This window comes from Mus pahari, chromosome 14, assembly GCF_900095145.1.
Source record: "Mus pahari chromosome 14, PAHARI_EIJ_v1.1, whole genome shotgun sequence".
Classification (NCBI taxonomy): domain Eukaryota; kingdom Metazoa; phylum Chordata; class Mammalia; order Rodentia; family Muridae; genus Mus; species Mus pahari.
In genome coordinates this window covers 27,438,673-27,459,986 of record NC_034603.1, presented here as the reverse complement: position 1 = coordinate 27,459,986, position 21,314 = coordinate 27,438,673, and the positions used below count along the sequence as shown (strand labels likewise).

Sequence of the window (21,314 nt, the reverse complement as noted above, 5' to 3'; positions counted from 1 at the left end):
TAGTTTCTCCAGCTGTAGTCCGTTTCAGCACTGCTGCATGGACCTTCATAGCCCAATTCACAGCTGTGTGTGGGAATAGATGCACAACTCTGCAGCGGACATGGGATTCCAAAACCGTGTTCCCTTGTGCCTGCAGACTTGAGTACTCTGGGGTTTAGGATGGTGGCAGCTGAAGTCCTAATGCTGCAGAGTTCCTGACCTGGTGGCTTGTGTAGACACAAGTCTTCTCATTAGGGCAGCTGGTACCCATGTGGAGCAGGAGTAGAGGTTATCGGAAGGCCAGAACCTCTTAGGTTTCCTGCACCCACTGCTGCTCACTGAGTCCACAGCACTCCTTACAGACTTGAGAGAGAGTACTTGGCCTTCAGCATCGATGCCCTTGCACCTCTAGACTTCCACATAGCACATGTGACACATGGCTGAAGGCAAGGTAGCAGCCCAACCCCCATCTCAGGAGACCCCATCACGGGGGTGCAGCCTGCTTAGGAGCCTTGCTTTGACACAGGTTATGCTTTTGTAGGTCTGGACTGGATGGCACCACGTTTAGTACCGCTACTATCCCCAGGACTGGCTCCTCAGAGGTGACTCAGGTCACAGGAGCTAGGGAGCCCGCCAGTGCTACCTTTGTGTGCTTATTGCCTGTCGTGGCATCTGCACGTCAGGGCCTTAGCCGCCTGGTGACTGATAGCAGTATCCTTTCAGCCTACAGATGGGTTCAGAATTTGAGGGATCATGCTAAGATATTTCCTAAGAAGTAAAGTCATATCATAAGAAAACTGTTTGAGAGAGACAGACAGACAGACACAGAGGGAGGAGGGTGAGAGGGAGAGAAAGATACACAGAAAGAGGGACAGAATCAAAGGCACAACCACAGAGAATACAGGGCAGGGAGAGGTAGGGAAAGCACTGCTCTTTATTTTGCAGGGCAGAACACTTTACTGGGCATTGCCAGGCCTAGCTCCTACCTAGTCAGTTCCATAGACTACAGTGTAGAACCTCCTTTCTTGACTAATATTTGCTACCCATACAAAGAGGATTGGGCAACATATCCTATAAGGGTTAAGTCATGACTTATGACTACCTTGATGAATACAATCATAAACATGAAATTTCAAACAGCCAGGTATGATGGCACAAGTCAATATTTCCAGTACTGGTCAAGCATGGAAACTTGAAGCCACCCTGGGCTACATAGCAAGTTCAAAGCTGGTCTGAGCTACATTGGAGACCCTATTTAAAAACAAACAAACAAACAAACAAATAAACAAGGGCTGGGGTTAGAGATCAGTGGCAAAAGGCTTTCCTAGACGCACCTGGGTCTGATCCTCATTACTAGGGGTAGGGGGACAGAAGGAGAAGAAAATGACACTAGCACACTTCACTGCTTATGGCCACACAATACCTGTCTATATGTAAGTGCATCCGTGTACATGGGACTCTTAAGTGGCTCTGAGATGACTGTGCAGGAAGGGACTGTGTCTGTAAGACTTTCCAGTAAACCACTGGATACATACACAGTGAATTTAGAGAGGAGGACCTAGTATAGATACACAGTGATAGGGACATCAAAGCCACAGGGTCCTGTGTGTGGGAGGGATCTGGGGCCTTGTCTCTGGTGCTTGCTGTCCTCACGGTTTTCTCAGTGGGCACAGGAGTGGTCTCATGCAGGGAGGGATGGGACAAACAGTTTCCTTAGTTTCCTTCCAATCTCAGCCCTCTCTACAGTTGGCTTGCTGGGGAGGGCCCAGAGGTCCCTGAGGCTGCACGTTCTCTCCAGGCCAACCTCCTACTATCTGCAGTTGAAAAGAAAGGGATACATTGCAGGCTCATCTGCCCACTAATTGTCTCTTTTCCCTCAGAAGCAGATACCTCTGGGTAACCCAGCAACCTAGGACCAGATGAGTGCTGATATGCGTGTCCACTCCTGGTCTTGTTCCTACTATCTGGACCCTGAGAAGCAATGGGTTTCTGGAAAACTGACCCTGACACCTCATTCACTGAAGTTCATTGTGGATAAGACAGAAGAGGTCCTTGTTGGCCTGCCCCTCTCCAGCATCATTGAGATCAGGAAAGAGTCATCTCTCTTTATCTTCGGTGCGATCACAGTCCTGGAGAAGAACCAGACCAAGCACTGGTTCAGCTCACTGCAGCCTAGTCGAAATGTGGTCTTCAATGTCATCGAGCATTTCTGGAGGGAGCTGCTGCTGTGCCAGCCAGGCTCTGCTGCCGACACAACCTCCCACGTTACCAGGGGACAGGAGCTGATGGGACTGATGGCAAATTCCCAGAAACGCATGGAAGACACAGCAAAGGATCTTCAGCAGCAGAGCGAGCAGCTGGACAGTGTCCTGAAGGGACTGGAGAAGATGGAGTCTGACCTAGACGTGGCCGACAGGTGGGCAGTCTCCAGGGTCTTCTCTGCTCTACTGGGACAGTCTCATGGTTAGCACGTTCCCAGCCCCTAGAGAAAAGGCTATGTACCTATGTGGACTATGTGGGACACATCCCAGAGAGCCATGGCCTGTCACCGTGCAGAGCCTGTTGGTTCACAGAGAGTAGGGGTGGGTGTCCATGTTGTGGTGGGCCATCTGAGGAGGAGTCTTGCTCTGTTAATGCTGTGATTCCTGTGGGCCGATTGGTCATGTCTCCAACTCTTCAGGTCATGAGTATGATCTGTGTCCCCTCCTGGTGGTGACCTGCTTTGATGGAGACAAATAGGTTTTTTTTGTTTTTGTTTTTGTTTTGTGTGTACCTTGCAATGTTTATTTCTTTGGTAACTTTTTCACATCTCTAAAATATGTGACCCATTCAGAGCTCCCATTTTGTGTGTATGCCTTGTGTCTGTTCTCCTTTATCAGCTGTCTTGTGTTTTCTCTTCATTTTGTACTTTTTTGTTTCATTCTGGTTTATATTTCTTGAGCTTTTCTTTCTGTTAAATGTTAATTTTTTTTTCAGTTTTTTAAAAAAAAAATTGGATATTTTATTTATATACATTTCAAATGTTACTCCCTTTCCAGTTTCCCCTCTGCAAACCCCCTATCCCGCACCCCCTTACCCTCTATGAGGGTGTTCCTCACACAACCACCCATTCCTGCCTCACTGCCCTAGCATTCCCCTACACTGGGATATCAAGCCTTTACAGGACCAAAGGCCTCCCCTCCCATTGACGCCAGATAAGGCCCCTTCAGCTCCTTCTGTCCTTCTCCTAACTCGTCCATTGGGGTCCCCGTGCTCAGTCCAGTGGTTGGTACTTCTTGGCATCAGCAGTAGTGTCTGGATTTGGTGTCTGCATGTGGGATGGATCCCCAGGTGGGGCAGTCTCTGGATGGCCTTTCCTTCAGTCTCTGCTCTATTCTTTGTCCCTGTATTTCCTTTAGACAGGAGCAATTATGCATTAAAATTTTGGAGGTGGGTGGGTGCCCCTATCTCTCAACTGGGGGCCATGCTTAACCTTTGGATATGGTCTCAATAGGTTCTCCCTCCCCTTTTTGGGGTATTTCAGCTAATGTCATCCCCATGGAGTCCTGGGAGCCTCTTTCTTTCCTGGCATCTGGGACTTTCTGGTTGCTACCCCCAGTCCCCAATCCCCCATTGCTACACATCTCTGTTCAATTTCCTGACCCTTTGTACATCTCCTCCATCTCCTCCTTTAACTGATTCTGCTCCTCTTTTTCCTACCCCTCTTCTCTTCCTCCCAGGTCCCTCCCACCCTCTATTTCCCTTAATGATTTTGTTCCCCTTCTAAGTAGGACTGAAGCACCTACTCTTTGGTCTTCCTTCCTCTTGAGCTTCATGTGGTCTGTGAATTGTATCGTGGGTATTCAATGCTCTTTGCCTAATATCCATTTATCAGTGAGTACATACCATGTGTGTTCTTTTGTGACTGAGTTACCTCACTCAGGATGATTTTTTTTAATTATTTTATTAGATATTTTCTTCATTTACATTTCAAATGCTATCCCGAATGTCCCCTATACCCTCCCCCCACGCTGCTCCCCTACCCACCCACTCCCTCTTCTTGGTCCTGGCGTTCCCCTCTATGGGGCATATAAAATTTGCAAGACCAAGGGGCCTCTCTTCAGGATGATATTTTTACTCTGAGGTAGTAGTATCTGTCTTTGTCACTGAAGTGTGTTTCCTGTATGCTGCAAAATGCTGGATTTTTGTTTATGTATCCAATATGTTAGTCTATGTCTTTTTATTGGGGAATTGAGTCCATTGATGTTAAGAGATATTAAGGAATAGTGGTTGTTGCTTCCTGTTATTTTTGTTGTTAGAAGTAGAATTATGTCTGTGTGGCTACCTTTTGGGTTTGTTGAAAGATTACTTTCTTGGTTTTTTTTTTAGCGTGTAGTTTCCCTCCTTGTATTGGAGTTTTCCATCTATTATCCTTTGTACGGCTGGATTTGTGGAAAGATATTGTGTAAATTTGATTTTGTCATGGAATATCTTGGTTTCTCCGTCTGTGGTAATTGAGAGTTTTGCTGGGTATAGTAGCCTAGGCTGGCATTTGTGTTCTCTTAGGGTCTGTATGACATGTATGACATCTGCCCAGGATCTTCTAGCTTTCATAGTCTCTTGTGAAATTCTGATAGGTCTGCCTTTACATGTTACTTGACCCTTTTCCCTTACTGCTTTTAATATTCTATCTTTGTTTAGTGCATTTGGTGTTTTGATTATTATGTGTCGGGAGGAATTTCTTTTCTGGTCCAGTCTATTTGGAGTTCTGTAGGCTTCTTGTATGTTCATGGGCATCTCTTTCTTTAGGTTAGGGAAATTTTCTTCTATAATTTTGCTGAAGATATTTACTGACCCTTTAAGTTGGGAATCTTTGCTCTCTTCTATACCCATTTTCCTTAGGTTTGATCTCATTTTGTCCTGGATTTCCTGGATGTTTTGGGTTAGGAGCTTTTTGCATTTTGCATTTTCTTTGACTGTTGTGTCAGTGTTTTCTATGGTATCTTCTGCACCTGAGAGTCTCTCTTCTGTCTCTTATATTCTGTAGGTGATGTTTGCATCTATGACTCCTGATCTCTTTCCTAGGTTTTCTATCTCCAGGGTTGTCTCCCTTTGTGATTTCTTCATTGTTTCTATTTCCATTTTTAAGATCCTGGGCTTTTGTTCAATTCTTTCACCTGTTTGGTTGTGTTTTCCTGTAATTCTTTAAGGGATTTTTATATTTCCTCTTTAAGGGCTTCTACCTGTTTACCTGTGTTTTCCTGTATTTCTTTAAGGGAGTTATTTATGTCCTTCTTAAAGTCCTCTATCATCATTATGAGATGCGATTTTTAAATCAGAGTTTTGCTTTTCTGATGTGTTGGGGTATCCAGGGCTTGCTGTGGTGGGAGAACTGGGTTCTGATAATGCCAAGTAGCCTTGGTTTCTGTTGCTTATGTTCTTGCCCTTGCCTCTCGCCATCTGGTTATCTCTGGTGTTAGCTAGTCTTGCTGTCTCTGACTGTGTCTTGTCCCTCCTGTAAGCCTGTGTGTCAGCACTCCTGGAAGACCAGGAGACCAGTTCTCTCCAGGAGGAATTTGGGTATGGAGGGCTATGTTACAGGGTCAGCTCCAGGTGGCAGATAGAAACTAGAAGGATCCTGTCCCCAGCTGTTCCTCGGTTCCTGTGTCCTGATGGCTCTGAGCAGGTCCCTCTTGAGCCAGGAATTTGAGCAGAAGTGGTGGTCTCATCTGTGCTTTCAGATGTGTCTGCACTCCTGGGAGACTCCTGGTGGGACTTGGGTATGGAGAGCTGTGGCACAGGGTCAGCTCCGGGTGCTGATGGAATCCGGAATCTCTTTTCTCTCATCTCCATATTTCAGTTGCCTTTTTAGGTTTGATTTTACTTTCTTTTTATTTATTTACTTAACGTTTTTTTTCAAGACAGGGCTTCAGATGTAGCATTGGCTGTCGTGGAACTCACTCTGTAGACTAGGCTGCCCTACCTCTGCCTCTTGAATGCTGGGATTAAAGGTGTGTAGCACTAACCCCCAGCCTTTTTTCATTTTATATTGACCTGTCTCTCTTAGTTTTCTCTTTGTCTGGTTTTCTTTATCTTCTGTCTTTAGTCAGAAGCATTGTCCCAGGGCCCTTGTGTAGGGAACTTTTAGGACTGGGCTGTCAGTAAAATGTCATCTCGGTCTCTCTATCCCTCTTGCAGTGTGACCCCTATCAGCCTTGCTTGCCTTGGCACGGAGGACCCAGCTCTCTTCTCCCCATTCTGCCCCTGCTAAACAGTGTCTCTTCCCAAGTGCCCAGGTTGGGTGTAGGCTCTTGTTTATCTTCCTCCAAGCCGACCTGCTCTGTCACTGACCACAGTCCACCCCTGTTTTCAGAGGATGCTAGTACTACCTTTGTTACTGCACCTAGATTTTCAGCTTCTTCCACCATTGGTATATAGAAAAGTCTCATGGTCTTGTGGCTGTCTCTCTGTCCTCAGTGAAGTGGTGGTATTGAGCAGTAGTCCTTGACTAGTACTCCCTGGCCATCCTTCCCCAGGTCCATCTTTGAGAGTGCTCTTTTTCCGCACACCAAGTTCAAACTTGTGTTAAATGTCCGTGCTTATTTTCCAGAACTTAGTTTGGAAATGTTACAGCCCTCTTGTCTACAGCTCCGCCTTCTTGTTTCAGTTATCCCAGAGTCCCTCTGAAAATATTAGGTAGAGAAGCCGACCTCTCTGGCAAATGCATTCTCCGTGCCGCTCTGAATAGCCTGGTGAGATTTCAGGCCTGACTGCCCAGGCCTCTTAGGATGGGGTCAGCCCTTTGTCCTGCTGTCTGCACTGTCCACTACCCATGTCAGTCGTTAGCAGCCACGGTGGTTAGCAGATATTTTCCGGTGTCTCAGTAGTGGGTTCAGCCGTGCTTTACTTAATACTGATCCTAAAGTGCAGGAGTAGTGGTGCTCCCTCCCAACTTGGAGATGCCAGGGAGAGGCTGCAAAGGAAACACAGGAAGGTGCTCTGAGAGGTGCTCCTCACATAACTCCTGTTGCAATGTAGTAGTAGTGGTCTAGACATAACTACATCATAAGTGTGTGTATTAGAAACACAGCTCCTGTGGGGTGTAATACTACCCTTCATTTCTGGTCTTCCTCAGGGCCTAGGAACATGCATTCTCTCTGGATGAAGGGCTATGTATGTGAAAAGCATGTAGTGCTCTCTAGCCATTAGGTGGTGGAATGTCCAGGCTCTCTAAGTGCTTTTTCGGTGTGACGGCTTTTGCTATAGTCCACACGTGGCTAGGGATGTATGTGTTCAGAGAGAGAGTGTACAGACACATCCTCCTCTCTCATTAAGACAGAGAATTTTTTTTTTTTAGTAGGACCGTATCGTGGAGGTAGGCCTGTGTCAGGCTTGTTACGGGAGCAGACAGCAGAGTCCACAGTGTTTAGAGTTGGCAACTCTGTTCTCTCTGGCCCCTGCTTAGTTTTGTCCTCAGGATGAACTGTTATAAAATGAATATGGAGAGTAAACTCTCTGTGTTCCAGGAATGGAGTGTTTTTACAACATCTCCTCTTCTGATTGACCATGTCCTAGCCAGTTTCTGCCCCTTTGTGCACATGGATACATACTTTACGGGAACTTGGGGATAGTTCAGCATATTTCATAGTCTGCCAAGTTAGAGTTCCTATTGTTTACTTTTGGTTCCTGTTGGGAAATGAGGTTTCATCTGGACACACTAGATACATTCGAGTCTCTGTCTTCTCCATGAAAACTCAGCAAATGAGTCAAAGAGAAGTGAGACCTTGGTGTTGCAGGGCCATTCACAGCAGGAGCTGGCTCAGGGCTTGACTCTTTCTGGGATCTATTTTGTATCATGACAGTGCTCAGCCTTAAAGAGCCTACTCCATCAGCACCCAGATGTCTTGGTGTGGATGTCTTATGTTTTCAGTGTGTGCCTATCTTTAAGTACCAAAGAGCCTGCATGAGTTTGCACGGCAGACAGAGGGCATCTGTCTGAGAACAGTGCTCTGTGGCTTTAGGATGTTCGGTTCCTTTCCCACCACGGTGCTTGTAATTCACCTTGCAAGATGGGCCTCTAGCCTCAGAACTTACAGGGAAGAGTTTTGCATAAAGGAAAAATTTGATCTGGTATCTTTTTGGTTTTCTTTTTTACCACTTTTTGGCTGTGGTATCATTCATAGTAACTTCACTTCAAAGTAGGAAGTGGCCCATGTGTCCATCAGTGGATGGCAGGTAAAGAAAATGTGAGACACACACACACACACACACAGAGAGAGAGAGAAAGAGAGAGAGAGAGATGCGCACACACTCTCACAGTGGAGCATTACTCAGTGATAAAGAAGGATGCGTATTAGCTTTCTTGGAACTTGCTCTGTAGACCAGGCTGGCCTCGAACTCAGAACTCCAGGAGATCCATTGGCCTCTGCCTTCTGAGTGCTGGGATTAAATGTGTGTGGCACCATTGCCAACTTGGTTTGGTTTGGTTTGGTTTGGTTTGATTTGGTTTTAAATAAGTTTTGCTGTGTTGGGATTTATTATGTCTTGTCTTGGTGTGAGTCATGCAGCTTGTGAGCTGTGGGCGCAGTTTTGTTGTGGACAGACAGTTGTTGATCCTTATCTTTGGCAGAATCACCAGGAAAACCACTCAGGGCTTGGTGTTCTCTTAGGGCCATCTTTTTTATTTATTTTATGTATGTGAGTACACCGTCACTCTCTTCAGACACACCAGAAAAGGGCATCAGATCCTATTACAGATGGTTGTGAGCCACCATGTAGTTGCTGGGAATTGAACTCAGGACCTCTGGAAGAACAGTCAGTGCTCTTAACCTCTGGGCCATCTCTCCAGCCCCTCTGGTGCCATTTTTGCAGATTGAGTTTCTTTCTAAAGATGTGTGTGTGTGTGTGTGTGTGTATGTGTGTGTAGTTTCTTTTGTGTATACACACACATACACACACACACACACACACACACACACACATAGGATTGCCTCTGCCTTCAGAGTGCTAGGATTAAAGTCACCGGTCACTCAGTTTTATTTCTGTTCTGTGTGTGTGCAGGCACATACATGCTATAACATCTGTATGGACAGTTGGAGTCTGTTCTCTCCGTCCACCATGTGGGTTCTAAGGATCAACCTCAGATCTTTGGTTTGATGGCAAGTTCCTTACCCACTGACCTAGCTCCCCAGACCAGCTCCCTGGGACACCCCCTCCCAAATCCAATTGCATTAATTTCTACTTTTGTTTTTTCTACTTTTTTGTGTATATTTTGGTCTTCATTTTAAAATAATTTGAAGTAGACACTTAGATAACTAGTTTAAAACCATTTATTTATCTTTTTATTTGTTTGTTTATTTATTGGTTTTTTGAGACAGGGTTTCTCTGTGTAGTCCTGGCTGTCCTAGAAATCACTCTGTAGAACAGGTTGGTCTTAAACTCAGAGATTCATCTTCCTCTGACTCCTGGGTGCTGGGATTAAAGGAGTGGGCCACCACTGCCTAATTTTAAACCTTTCTAATATACATATATACATTTTGAAAACTCAATTCTCTCTGGTGGGATTGTGTTTGCTTCTCATGTGTGTTGTATTTTCAGTATTATTCACTTTAAATACTTTCTTTTTTAAAAAAAAAGATTTGTTTTTATATAATAGTATTTTTCCTGAATCTATGTCTGTGTATGTATATCAAATGCATACTTGTGTTCTTGGAGGTCAGAAGAAGGTGTCAGATCTCCTGGAACTGGAGTTATAGTTGGTTGTAAACCACCATGTAGGTCCTGGGAAAGGAACCCAGGTCCTTCGCAAGAGCAGCAAGTGCTCTTAACCACTGAGCCATTGCTCTTGCCCCTTTAAATATTTTCTGATTTCCTTTTTGCATTTTTGGTACATCTACTTCAGAGTGCGTTAATCTGTAAATATTTTCAGATTTGTAATTGTCCTTTGGACAAGATGCCTTTGCACCTAGCTGCATTTCCTGTCCTGAGCAGTCAGCGTCCAGTTGAGAGCGGTGTGCACCCTGCAGATGCTGGTGATTCTGTTATCAGTCAGGCTGAGCTGCGATAACACTCTCCAAAACTCCTAAGTTCTTACTAAGTTTTTGTCATTTGTCCTATCAGTCATTGAAAGAAATGTAACTGTTGAAGTCTACAACTGTGGTTGTTTTTTCTTTTACTTGTGTCAGTTTTTTGCTTCATTAACTTTGAAGTGGTGTTGTTTGGTGTAGAGATGTTGATTGTTAGGTCTCCCTGACTGGTAGATTGTCTTATCATAGTGGTAGCACCCATTTACTGTTAGCGTCCTGTGTATGATGTGTACATTTTAATTCTTTCTCTTCTCTGTATCTGTTCTTGTTTTTACAGTGTTTTGTGAACACAATATAGCTGCCTCTTGTCCCTTTCAAACTGACAGTGTGTCTCTTAACTTGGTTCATTTGCTTTTAGACTGATGCTTTCCTGGGTTGGTTTAACACTTTAATCCTGCCTTCTGTTCGTTTGCTGTTTGTTCTTTCTAATATTTACCTTTTTCTTCCTGCCTCCATTTTTCTTCTGTTGATACACTGGATATATTTCTTGGTGTTACAGTTGTGCTGTGCAGTTTAGTAGTCATTGACTGAATTATATTGGGCTGGGAAGTGGCTTAGAAATAGAACTCTTGCCTGGTGTACATGAGGCCCTGAATTTGATTTCCCAGCTCTACAAACAATTACTTAATTGAATTAAGAATTGGGTTTCTTCATTGACATGGCTATATATAAAGTGTTTGGTAGCTACGTGTGCCTTCAGTTGTTTTGGACATGCTGCAGAAAGCTGTAGCAAACAGCCCAGTAGAGATTGGTGGATTGATGAATTTGTGGGTGGATTCTGAGTCAGAATTCTCCAGGACAAGGCATAGGGTGGAAAGAACAACATGAATTATGTGCACATGTGTGCGGTATCTTTGGTTAGCAGGCTCCCATGTAGACAGGTGGGCTTCCACCCCCAGCCTCAGCCCACACCCTGTGCTCTTTCTGATTTGTGAGTGCTTGATGGGGAAGAATGACTATAACATGGTAACATGCTCGACAGAGATTAAAGCAGTCTTCTGAAAACAGCAGGGGCATTATACCTTAAACTAAAGCTAATCCCAGCACTCGGGAGGCAGAGGCAGGTGGATCTCTGAGTTCCAGGCTAGCCTGGTCTACAGAGTGTGTTCCAGGACAGCCAGGGCTATACAGAGAAACCCTGTCTCAGAAAAACAAAACAAAGCAAAAACCCTTAAATTAAAACTCTCTGGTTTCTGTGTGTTCTTTGTTCTCTTAGATTGCTGACAGAATTGGAGACTCCTTCCTGGTGGCCTTTTGGCTCTAAGTTTTGGAAGATGCCGGCAGAAGAAAATCTCAAGGAAGGTGTGTCTTCCACTTGTGAACCCTTTGGAAAGGAAGGGGTTGTGATCACGGTCCCTGCTATTGTTTCTGAGAGAGCAGAGTCTCATTCCAAGCTGGGAAAGCTCACTGTCCTGCTCTCTGCTGTGGAAATCTATGACTCCTGCTCATTGCTCCTGCACAGATTTGAGAAGGAAGATGTTGATGATATCAAGGTTCACTCACCTTATGAGGTCAGCATACGCCAGCGGTTCATTGGGAAGCCAGACGTGGCTTACCACGTGATATCTGCCAAGATGCCAGAGGTCATTCCCATTTTAGAAGTGCAGTTCAGCAACAAGATTGAGCTCCTGGAAGATGCCTTAGTGCTCAGGAACAAAGTCTTTGCTTCTTCTGCAGAGAGGCATGCAGGTGAGTGGCCAGCAGGGCAGTGCGTGTCCTGACTTCCAGAATTAGAGCCTCACTCAGCATGCTGTGATTTGTGTTCAGCATGCCCATCAATCACCAGCTGCTGGCTCCAGCTTGCAGGCGGTCACGGGCTTGAACAACCCTTCCAGACTGCCAACTTATACCTGCCCTTGACAGATAATTAGGTTTCAGGATAGGGCTTGGTTCTTGAATGCCTCCCAAAGGCTTACCTCTCAAGGTGGCACTCTTAGGAGGCGGTGGGGCCTTTAGAAGGAAAGGCTTTCTTAGAGGTTTTCCCTCTCCTCCTGTTGCTAGTGACACAGTGAGCAGTTTTGGTCCTGCTGTGGTATACTGCCTCACCACAGATGCACAACATTAGGGACCTCTTGACGTTGGACTGGGACCCTCTAGAACCATGAGTTAGGTTAAATCTTTTCTCTAGATAAATTGATTAGCTCTTTCCTCTTTTTTTTTTTTTTTTTTTTTTTTTTTTTTTTTTTTTTTTTTTTTTTTTTTTTTTTGTTTTGTTTTGTTTTTTTGAGGCAGGGTTTCTCTATAGTCCTGGCTGTCCTGGAACTCACTCTGTAGACCAGGCTGGCCTCAAACTCATAGAGATCCTCCTCCCTTTGCCTCCCAAGTGCTGGGATTAAAGGCGTGCACCACCACTGCTTGGCCTGATTGGATCTTTCCTTGTGGTATAGAAAACTAAGATACCAGAAGCTAAGTGTTATATAAAGGAAAGATTAGGTAATTTACATTCTGAAAGCTTAAAGTTCAAGATTAGACAGTTCCATTTGTTTGGTCTCTGCTAAGAGGCTCACATGGCAGATAGCACCACGTTAAGAATAGTTAACAGTGCCCGGTGGTGGTGGCGCACTCCTTTAATCCCAGCACTTGGGAGGCAGAGTCAGGCGAATTTCCGAGTTCGAGGCAAGCCTGGTCTACAAAGTGAGTTCCAGGACAGCCAGGGCTACACAGAGAAACCCTGTCTCGAAAAAAACAAACAACAACAACAAAACAAAACAAAAAGAATAGTTAACAGGACAGGATGCTAACGGGATTCAGGAGACAGGCTTGTTCCTTTATAACAACTAGCTCTCTCAGAAACTTACTAAGATCCCACCATCCCCCTAAAGACAGCTTCCATATGACCTGATGACCTCCGCCTAGGCTCTGCCCCTTCAAGGCACCACCCTTTCTCAGCATCACTTGGCACCTAGCATATGAACTTTTGGGAGACACACTCAGAGTATATCTGAACAGCAGCAAAGGGTTTGGGTAAGCCATCCAAAAGAAGCTTCAAGTCCCCAGCCCTTGCCTCTCCTCAGCTTAATTCAGGAAGTGGCACTCTCAGATGCATTCTGGTGTGAGCCACATCTACCCTAACCTGCCCCTACCAGCCTGCCAGTATCCTCTGGCATCATGTTGGGTCTTTGCAGCCGCTACCCAGATGTGCACTGTAGAGGTCTGCGTCCTGGAATTCTTGGACACAGAGCTGAGTTTTCAGGTTCAGGTACTGTGCATTGGGTCAGTGGGGCAGCAGAACATAGCACCAAGGCCCAGGATAGGGGTAGTCCATTTGGACATGATGTGTGTGTTTTGCCCATGTGTTCAGCTTCCCTGGCTTAGGTTTAGCCAAGTGAGGGTCTCCATGTAAGAGATGAAATGCTACAAAATGAAGCAGAACATCTGTTAGTGTGAGAGAACAAACTGCTGTGCTCCATCCTCTCCAGGGAGGTTCTCCAGACCAGGAGTGTCCAGTGAGGCACAAGCAGAGGGAAGGAGGAAGTGGGGTCTCTAGTGGAGGTAGGAGTAAGGAGATGATGTAAGTAGGCGTGCACTATTCTGGGGAAGAGGCATGTGATACTGTAGCCGGATGAGAGCTGTCCCAATGTAGGAGGACCGAGAGAAGAGCTGATATATGTGCATGCATGTCCTCTCCGCTGGGGGCCAGGGGGCGCTTTAGGTAGGAGGCATTATAATGTCTTGGGAGGGTGGCAGCTATGCCAGTGGAGGGAGGACTGAGGAGGCCACAAAGCCTAGAAGTAAGGTAACTTCCCTAAGGAATTCCTGGGGCTTTCGTGACTTCACTGGATAGGTGAAGTCATAACTCATGAAGTCATAGGTTCACTGGGAGATAGACATCCATTCAGTGGGTCTCTTTGATGAGAGTTCTGCTGACCGTCCAGTGATAGAAGGCCTAGTCCTGTGCTGTCTGTGGCTCGCTATCCGGATAGCATCAGCTTTGGGAAGGCTGTAAGTGTGCTTCCTGTTCCCCTTCCTGACAGTGCCCCAACTGATGCAGGCTAACCTTCCATATTACAGATGTCAGAATCAGAGATTTCTTTGTAACCACAGTGCTAGCAACAGCATTCTGGGATTTGATTGAGTTATTAGGGACCTGTCCTTTGTAGGGGGCACAGGAAGTGGTCATCACAGGGCACTTGCATGGGATGAATAGAGCACTTGGAGTGTGACAGTCTGTTGTCTATGTCTCCGGGGGACTCCCTGAAGTGTTTTGAGTGTACTTGGTAGGAAGGAGGCGTTACCCTTATTTCTAGCACATGGGCGTGCCCAGCTGGCTGCTCTGTGCAGGAAGCTCACATGTACTGAGGTTTAGTGGGGAAGATGGCTTCCAAGGAGGTAGGAACTCGGTGGTTTTCTTACCCACAGCTTGGTGGGAGGGTTGGCACCTTGCCCACACCTTCATGTGCTGCAGTGCTCAGCTAGCTTCTATCTTACCACTGGGAGGAGGGAACTGGAAGCCTTGACTGAGGCCCCAGGCCCAGCCTCTTCTGAAGGTGTGCTGTGTGCATGCGGCCACACAGGGGCAGTGTTGAAGCACGGCGAGCTTTTGCCGTTGGGAGTTAGACCTTACACAGGGAAGCTCCCTAGAGAAGGCTGTAGTGACTGCTTCCTGCCGACCGACCGAAGAGGCTGCCAGTATCAAGGGCCTGGGCCTGGAAGGCAGGAAGATTGGCCATGGTGTCTCAGAAAAGAACAGCTTGATGCTGTTCTCCTCAGATCAACCTTAAAGACTTGTGAGCTTAGACTAAGTTTGAAAATAATACATACAGGTCATTGTCTTTTGTTCAGTGTCATGTGGTAACAGGTGTCTCAGACTCTGGAGTTTCAGATTGTGGAATATTTGTGAACAGTAATGAAATCACAGAGCACAAGTCTGCATGTGAACTTCGCTGCTGCTTTATATCTGCTTTAGGCACACAGGCTAAGGGTGATTTTATACATTTTCTTCAATGATTTTGTGCACAGACTGTTTCAGAGTGTCCTAGAGTTGGCAGCAGATGAACTCTGGGTTTTAACATTAGAGTCCTCTGCTGCCCCAACCTCAAGTCTGCCCTGTCGCCAACTTCTAATGTTAGCATGCCTCCTGGTCCCTCCAGGGAGCACCCATACCAGGTACCTAATCTCTTACCTCACCTCACCTCCACCTGGCCCTCTCTGTCCCCAGAGCCCCAGGGTTCTGTGATTGTGGGTTTCTGAAAAGCCTGTAGAAGTCCCCACCGCAGCACTTCCTGCTGGAGTACACAGGCCATGCATTTTCATGGTTTATCTAGGTGAAGTCAACAGTAAGGTGCCCTCCCAGTCTGTGACCAAAACATGCATAGTGTGGTCTGAGTCATCTGTTTGCTAACTCTTTCTTTGCTGCTTGCTGTTGTCACATGCCCAGAAGGACCGTCCCCAGACACTGGTGCAGGACAGTGCTCAGGGCTCTCAGCACTTAGGCCTGAAGCCGCTCACCACGTCCCCGACCATACATCACAGTGGAGGACGGACGATGGCATCTGATCAGCTTGGCCCAAGCTGCCTTTTAAGACGGCTTAGAAGCCCTTGAGAGTCCTAGGATATAGGTACCCATCTTAGTCAGGGTGTCTGTTGCTATGATGAAACATGAGCAAAAGCAAGCTGGGGAGGAAAGGGCTTATTTTGTGCACACTTAACAGTTCATCATTGAAGGCAGCCAGGACAAGAACTCAAAATGGGCAGGAACCTGGAGGCAGGAGCTGATGCAGAGGCCATGGAGGGATGCTGCTTGCTGGCTTGCTCCTCATGATTTGCTCAGCCTGCTTTCTTACAGAACCCAGGACTACCAGTCCCAGGGTAATCCCACCTACCATGGACTTCCCTCTGCCGCCCTTAAATCACGAATTAAGAAAATGTCCTATAGGCTGCCTACAGATGAATCTTATGGAGGCATTTTCTCAATTGAGGTTCCCTCCTCTCCGATGACTCTGACAGCACCGTAGGATGAGTTCCTCAAGTGTGCAAATGCTGTGCTGTTTGGCTGAGCTTTTACAAAGGGTCCCTGATGGTACAGTTAATACATTTTGCCTGATGGCGATCTCTGGGCCCCAGGGCAGGGTTTGTAGGAATACAGACATAAGTGGCACTGTGAGTGTTGGTGTTCCTGGGTCCAAAGACAGGGTCCTCAGGGTTGCACTGTGCTGATCTGCGTTGGCTGGAAAGACAGGGTCCTCAGGGTTGCACCGTGCTGATCTGCATTGGCTGAAAAGCTGGTTAGGGAGAGTGACTTGGCCTTTATACACCTGTGGTCTCCATGCCTGACTCTGCTATGTGCTACGAAGTCACCGTGGAACTATGGGGGCGTGTGTGGAAACAGAATATGATCTCCTTCTGTTTGCCCTTCCTTGCTCTGTCCTGTCCTTGTGGATGAATGTGCATTTTGTTTTCTGCCCTCTGTACTAGCGGCTCAGGCCTCTTGCAGCCTGCAGCCCCCTGGAGGAGCTGCTTTCCAAGTGTAGATGAGGAATGTGAGGCCAGGTAGTTCCCAGAAGAGGAATCTGTCTGCCTGGGTTGGTCTTCGTACCTTTACTCTGAGCTGTGTGCCAGCGGGCTGTCCGTGGGGAGACAGCATCTGTCCCTTTTGCCAGCTGACCTCCCTTAAGGCCATCTTACGGCTCTGTCCCTGCAGTCTCACTGCCTTGCTGCAGGAGCCGTTCTTGCTTGCTTTTATTAAACAGATCATTAGTGACTGAAGAGATAGAAACCATCCTGCCCAGAGCCACAGTAATTCTTCTCAGATGTTTCAAAACATGGATCAGCGAGTCAGCAATCAGCCCTAGAGGTGGCAAAGCACTCTGTGGCTTAGATGGGTCCCAGCTGACCTCACAGCTCGTGGAAAACATCCCAGACGCCATGTGTCTGTGGGTCATTAGAAACATCCATTAGGGGAATCTTGCTTCAGCTTTCTGTTTGTTGAAGCTAAGTTCCAGTTGTTGAAGCTATTGAAGTCCAGTCAGCCAGCAGCGAGCCCTAGGAGCTGGGGTTGAGGGAGGATAGCTGCTACCCCCCACATTAGTACCTGGCAAATATGAGTTTGTAATCAGTTTGGCTTGTTGCACCCAATTTTGTTGAGAATGCAGTAGGAAAACCACTGTCCCGGTGACGGGTCCTAACTCAGCTACTTGGTAGATCGGGTTTACACACTGAAGTGTGCAGTGTGTGTGTGAGGTGAAGAGGTTTACCTCTGTGTTCATCTACCAGTCTCACGGGCCTCTCCTCATCCTGCCTGTCTTCCTCCTAAGGGTGTGCCTTTCTCAGGAGAGATGCCTTTTAAGACTGCTGGAAGAGATTCAGAGCGAAGGAGATTCTGTGCTGTGTCTGAAGCACCCGGGGAAGACCGGCATGTCTCAGTGACTCATCTTCTCCGTCCCTGCCCTCAGGCCCAGCAAGAGCCCCCCTAAGTGTACCCCTTCTCTCTTTGCCTAGTGTGTAGCAGTGACCTCCTGGCTGCTCTGCCTTGCCTAGCTGAGAGAGGGGTGAGAGCCACTGGAGGGGTGCTTGTCAAACTCAGTGCTCCCCTCTTTCTTCCCAGCCTAGTAAGTGCACTTGGCTGCTGCTCTGTATTTGGGGTGCCTCGTATTGTAGGGAAGAGCAAAGATAAGACTTCAGTTGCAGACCTTCTCTGGGCTATGAAGTTCTGAGTTTGTGGCTGGAGTTGCTCCTAAATAACGAGCAGGTGGCACGTGGTAGCCACCAGGACCCACTACACTGGGCTGGTTGCACAGTTACTGCCAGTTGTCCTGTTTTGGGTACAGAGATTACCCAACATACAGGTGTGTATTGATTTGTGCAAGCTGCAGAACTGTCCCATTGAGCTGAGTGCTGCCTGACCACAGGGTGGGTAGTTCTGACTCACAAGCTGGGACAAGCTTGTACATGCAGCACCACTTGGCTCTAGTAGCTGGCCATTTCCTGTGCTCTCTGGAACCACAATGTTCTGTAGAATAGCTGAATTGTCCCCACATTTCTTGGTGATACGTATATTTCACCAAGGTTCAGTTCTTGTGTTTTATATGCCACATCTTTAAAAATGTGAACACATGTGAATTTTAGCTCTGGGTGCTTACAGTATTGCAAAGTCACCTTGATATGGGGCATTCAGCTCAGGAGGGGCCCAGGACCAAGGCCCACACATAGCCGTATGGATACTGTGACGCGCACCTTGGGCCAGAGCCTGTGGCAGTCTTAAATGCCTTGTGTGATGTTCTGAACGCCTGTGTGTGGTTTGCTCCCTTCCGAAAGTTTTCACCACTGACCTCAGCTTCCTGTTCCAGCATCCAGACCGAAGGGCTGCACTCCACACCGAGAGCTGCCCACAGGAGGACAGGAAGGCGAGCAGCTGCAGCTGCAGAAGAACTTGCCACTACTCTCTGAGGGGGAAGCCCAGGAGCTGACACAGGTAGAGGGTTCCCACTGTCTCAGTGGGACAGTCCAGCATCTCTGTCCTCTCCACCTATGCCTTACTTCTCTCCTGCCTGAAGACAGGCCTTGTTAGATTATGCATGCCTTTCACTAATGCAATGGTTCTCACCTTGTGGGTCATGACCCCTTTGGAGATCACATATCAGATATTTACATTATTACTCATGACAGTAACAAAATTATAGTTATGAGGTATCAGCGAAAATAATTCTATGGTTGAGGGTCATCACAACATGAGGAGCTGCATTAAAGTGTCACAGCATCAGGAAGGTTGAGAGCCACTGATCTAAAAGGAGCTGCTTGGTTCTAGGTTTGCTATGCCTATCCCAGCTCCCTTGTTTCATGGCATACAGACTCATAGTGTGCACACCCTCTGCACATATGTGGTGCTGACCTTGTGGTGACCGCCACTTGGGGTGTGTGTGTGTGTGCACTGCATATGTACTATGACTTTTCTGCATAGTATATGTATATTGTCTAGTAATGTACAGTATACATGTGCTCCGTGTATGTGTGTTGCATGGTATATGGGTACTGTATGCTGTGTGCTGTACATGAACACATGTTCTTCTCTGTGAGCATGTATGTACAGCTAAAGATAAACTAGCTTGCTCAAATCTCTCATGCTCAACATTAGATTCTGGAAGAAGGTTTCCACTTTTCCTGAGAAAATTGAAATAGAAATCGCACAAAAATGCTTTCGTGTTGCTGCACAGTACAGGTGCCTCTTCCTCGAGTTTTTGAAGACGCGTCTTGTCAGTGTGTCCTCTTACTGACAGATGTTTCAGTCTGTACCCTAGAAGGTGAGAGGATGTGATGGCTTGTCTCCATAGTCACAGCACTCTGGAAGCTTAGGCTAGACTGCCAAAGGTTCAAGGCCAGCCTGGATTGAAGAGAGAGACTTTCTAAAAACAAAATAACAACAAAGCAACACTCAGATAAGAGCTGTTAGTAAGGCAGGAGCATGAGGGTAAGGTAATCAGATCATGAGCTGCATACATCATGCATGCATGCATGCATACATACATACATACATACATGAGTAAACATAACACTGTTCTTAATTTAGAAAAGGAAAACTGGGGGCCGAAGAGACTGTTTAGCAATTAAGCACACTAGCCCTACTTGTAGACTCCTGGGTTTGTTTTCCAGAAACCACATGGTGGCTCCCAGTCACCTGGAATGCTGTCCTCTGATCTCTGTGGATGCTGCATGCACACAGTGCACATACGTACATCTAGGCAAAAACTCATACACATAAGGTGCTACTAAGTAAACACTTTAAAAGGACACGTGGCTGGGCAGTGGTGGCATACGCCTTTAATCCCAGCACTTGGGAGGCAGAGGCAGGTGGATTTCTGAGTTCAAGGCCAACCTGGTCTGCAAAGTGAGTTCCAGGACAACCAGGGCTACACAGAGAAACCCTGTCTCGAAAAAAAGAAAGAAAAAAAAGGACACGTGACTAAAATGTTGAGTCAGCGTTCACACTGCCCTGGACCTCCCGTGAGGCCTGTCTGTTCTAACCAAGACCTGTAGCCACGTTCAGAGATGGGATCAGCTCTGCCCCTCATCTGTGGGAGTTGCAGGTAAATACAGGGGTTCTGTTTGTGGGGACATGCCTACAGCAGAGTACTGTCTCCATCGAGAGGTGGCTGTGAATCAGTAAACCTGGTTTTAGAAATGAGTTCTCAGCTGTCTGTCTGCATAGGCACGAACTTCTTTAAGCTCTGCAGTTTCCTCTTTAGGGGAAAATCCATCCTTTTTATGAAATGCTTTAAACATAGACCCCATTCCTTTTTCTTTATGGTCCAATGTTTATGTGTAAGCATGACCCAGGCACACAGCCAGCTATGAGCATCGTCTTCTGTAGGTCACTAGTCAGTCACATTGTCTTCATGACCTTCCAGGTGTGGTCTTCCTCCTCTGGGGTTTTGAGAATGCCTAGTGTCAGGGCCCATGTCCCCAAGTGTCCTCCAAGTCCTCTCCTGAGCTCTTGGACAAGAGAGCCTCAGCCTTGGGAGGCTGGGTGCAGGGCTGCTCAGTCTGCCTTTATGACAATGTTTCTGCCCTGCAGTTGTGTTCAGGCAGAATTTTACTCATTAATTGCAATGGTGGTCTGAGAGGCATCTCCTGTTTGTGAATATCTAATCTCTGGCAGCCTTCTTCCTAAAGTTGAGAGTCAGGGGGGGATGATGTAAGGCTGAACACAGTCCAAGCCAAGAATGGGGTAGGGCTCCACAGTGCCTGTCTGTGGCAGTACCTGGGCGGCCCTGGCATCCTCTGTGCTGGTAACACTGCACCCCAGTGAGGAGGTAGTAGCATTGGAACACTGAGGGCAGTGGTGCTGGAAGGGGATCTGTGGTGCCAGGCTAGACCTGAGGGAACAGGCAGGTGGGGACTGGCGATGGTCATGAGGTGCAGCCTGGCTTTACGTGAAATGGTCTTTTCAAGGTAAAACACATGTTTCATATTTAGAGAAGAATTCCTGGCTGTGCAGTTGAAGCTCTAACCCAAGTAGGAATGAGTTAAATTCTGGGGAAAACAAAAATGCAAGAAATCCTCCTCCATCTAGCTGTGGTTTTGGTTGCAGATGCTATTAAAGCCATTATGTTGAGATGTGTCCTGGTGATTTAAATTGCAGTTGGGGATGCTAATGGGGAAGTGGCCAGAACTATACTGGGGTGGGAGTAAGTGAGCTGAGTGGGTACGTGGTCTGTGGCCACCGGCTGCCGCGTCACTGCGGCTGGGGGAGAAAAAGCCCAGGAGGCCAGAAGGAAACCAATCCCCTGGTAGATTTGGCACAGCCCCTCAACTGACAACTAGCAGAGTGTCTGCTCC

General features: G+C 46.9%; 1 protein-coding gene across 1 annotated transcript in view; it reads left to right on the top strand.

Annotated features, from left to right (window-relative positions):
- Window positions 1-21,314, top strand: part of Snap47 (synaptosome associated protein 47) — a 41,914-nt gene that overhangs the window by 8,612 nt on the left and 11,988 nt on the right. Inside the window, exons 2-4 of the mRNA XM_029545659.1 lie at window positions 1,860-2,395; window positions 11,260-11,732; window positions 18,329-18,453. Of these exons, the coding sequence (XP_029401519.1) occupies window positions 1,899-2,395; window positions 11,260-11,732; window positions 18,329-18,453 (1,095 nt within the window). The 5' untranslated portion in view covers window positions 1,860-1,898. The remainder of the gene's footprint in view (window positions 1-1,859; window positions 2,396-11,259; window positions 11,733-18,328; window positions 18,454-21,314) is intronic.